General features: G+C 39.8%; 1 protein-coding gene across 1 annotated transcript; it reads right to left on the minus strand.

Moving 5' to 3' along the window:
* Positions 1-412: 412 nt before the first annotated feature.
* LOC117781982 lies at positions 413-1,145 on the minus strand. Its single transcript, XM_034618883.1, has one exon. It carries the CDS (start codon positions 1,121-1,123, stop codon positions 464-466), a length of 660 nt encoding a protein of 219 aa, XP_034474774.1. The 5' UTR covers positions 1,124-1,145; the 3' UTR covers positions 413-463.
* Positions 1,146-1,404: the final 259 nt, after the last annotated feature.

The raw sequence follows: 1,404 nt of genomic DNA on the forward strand, positions 1-1,404 counted from the left end.
TAAGCGAATTTCGTAGTGATTATTTTTCAATCATTTATGGATACTTGGAGTCTGCTTGAAAATCGTAACAAGGTATTAACCATCTGCACCTTTTCATGTGGTTTCTTAGTTTAAAGACTTAGAATTAGACTTGACATCAACGTTACATGCATACTGTTAAATATCTGAAATTAACTTTTACACATGGTTAATATATTTAGTCTTTTTCATTCATTAACACGTTAGCTGTTAAATGTTTAACATATATTTGAACATGACTTTATACATTCAAGGATAAAAGTCTAGCAACATTAAATATAACTATTCTTTCTTTTATTTTCATTCATCGTAAGCTGCAACTGTCTGACAAATCTTACAAAGCTTTTAAGCTTCATGTAAATTATTTGTTGTATTAATAAAGCGTTACCAGATCATAATTGAATACACACATTTTATTAATTAATAAGAATATAGAAGAATTCGCTTAATGGCGCGACTTGACAATGCAGGCATCGATATTACCGTTGACGACATCCAGGGCATCAACGGCCTTGGCGGAGACCACATGGGTGCAGGTATTGCTGTCGATGAAAACACCGGGGATGCGTTGGTTTGTTGACTGAGCGATGGTCTTGAGAGAGTTGCTAGCGTTGACCAAATAGACGGTGGCCTGAATAGTTAACTTGGCATTGCAGGATTGCTTAAGGACAGGGTTCTTATAACTCTGGCACTTGTTGTAGGTTTGACCCAGGGCGTAACCTCCAAAGACCAATTGCTGAGTGGCCTGATTGACATCGGTGACAATTTCGGCGGAATCATGGGCGGCTGTCATGCCACAAACATGAAACTCCTCATGTGCTGCGTCCACAATGCTATCAATCTGTGCATCTTCGGCCGCCACACACTCTGGACTCTCTTCGCGACGTGCCTCCACCTGTTGCACGGCCTCCTCCAGCTGATGTTGTGGCTCCAGGACAATTTCCTCGTACTGATGCGACAGCACTTTGCCGGCATTCTCGCCAATTTGCGACATTTCTTCCACAATGCTCATCAGCTCGGCATTCCATGGCGCTGGAGGCGTTAGTGGTTGGGCGTGGCCAACAGCCAGACAAAGGCATACAACGGTAGCAATGATTAATTTCATTTTTTTTGAACAACTTAACCATTTGACCAGGTCCGTTCCGTATTTATACCCTGGCTGAGCTGACGGTTCAAATTCTAATCTAAATTTAACGCTTTTTTATATGTAGCTGATAACAGCTGATAATCGGTCATAAATCAAAAGCATTTATGGGTCACATTCTATCGATCATAGATCGACATTTTATACATTATTAACATACACATTACGGCTATTAACTTAAGTAGCTCGACTTTTAAATTAATTTACGTCTCTTAAAGTTTCATAAATTCTTACCCAAAAGC

Source organism: Drosophila innubila, chromosome X (assembly GCF_004354385.1).
Source record: "Drosophila innubila isolate TH190305 chromosome X, UK_Dinn_1.0, whole genome shotgun sequence".
Classification (NCBI taxonomy): domain Eukaryota; kingdom Metazoa; phylum Arthropoda; class Insecta; order Diptera; family Drosophilidae; genus Drosophila; species Drosophila innubila.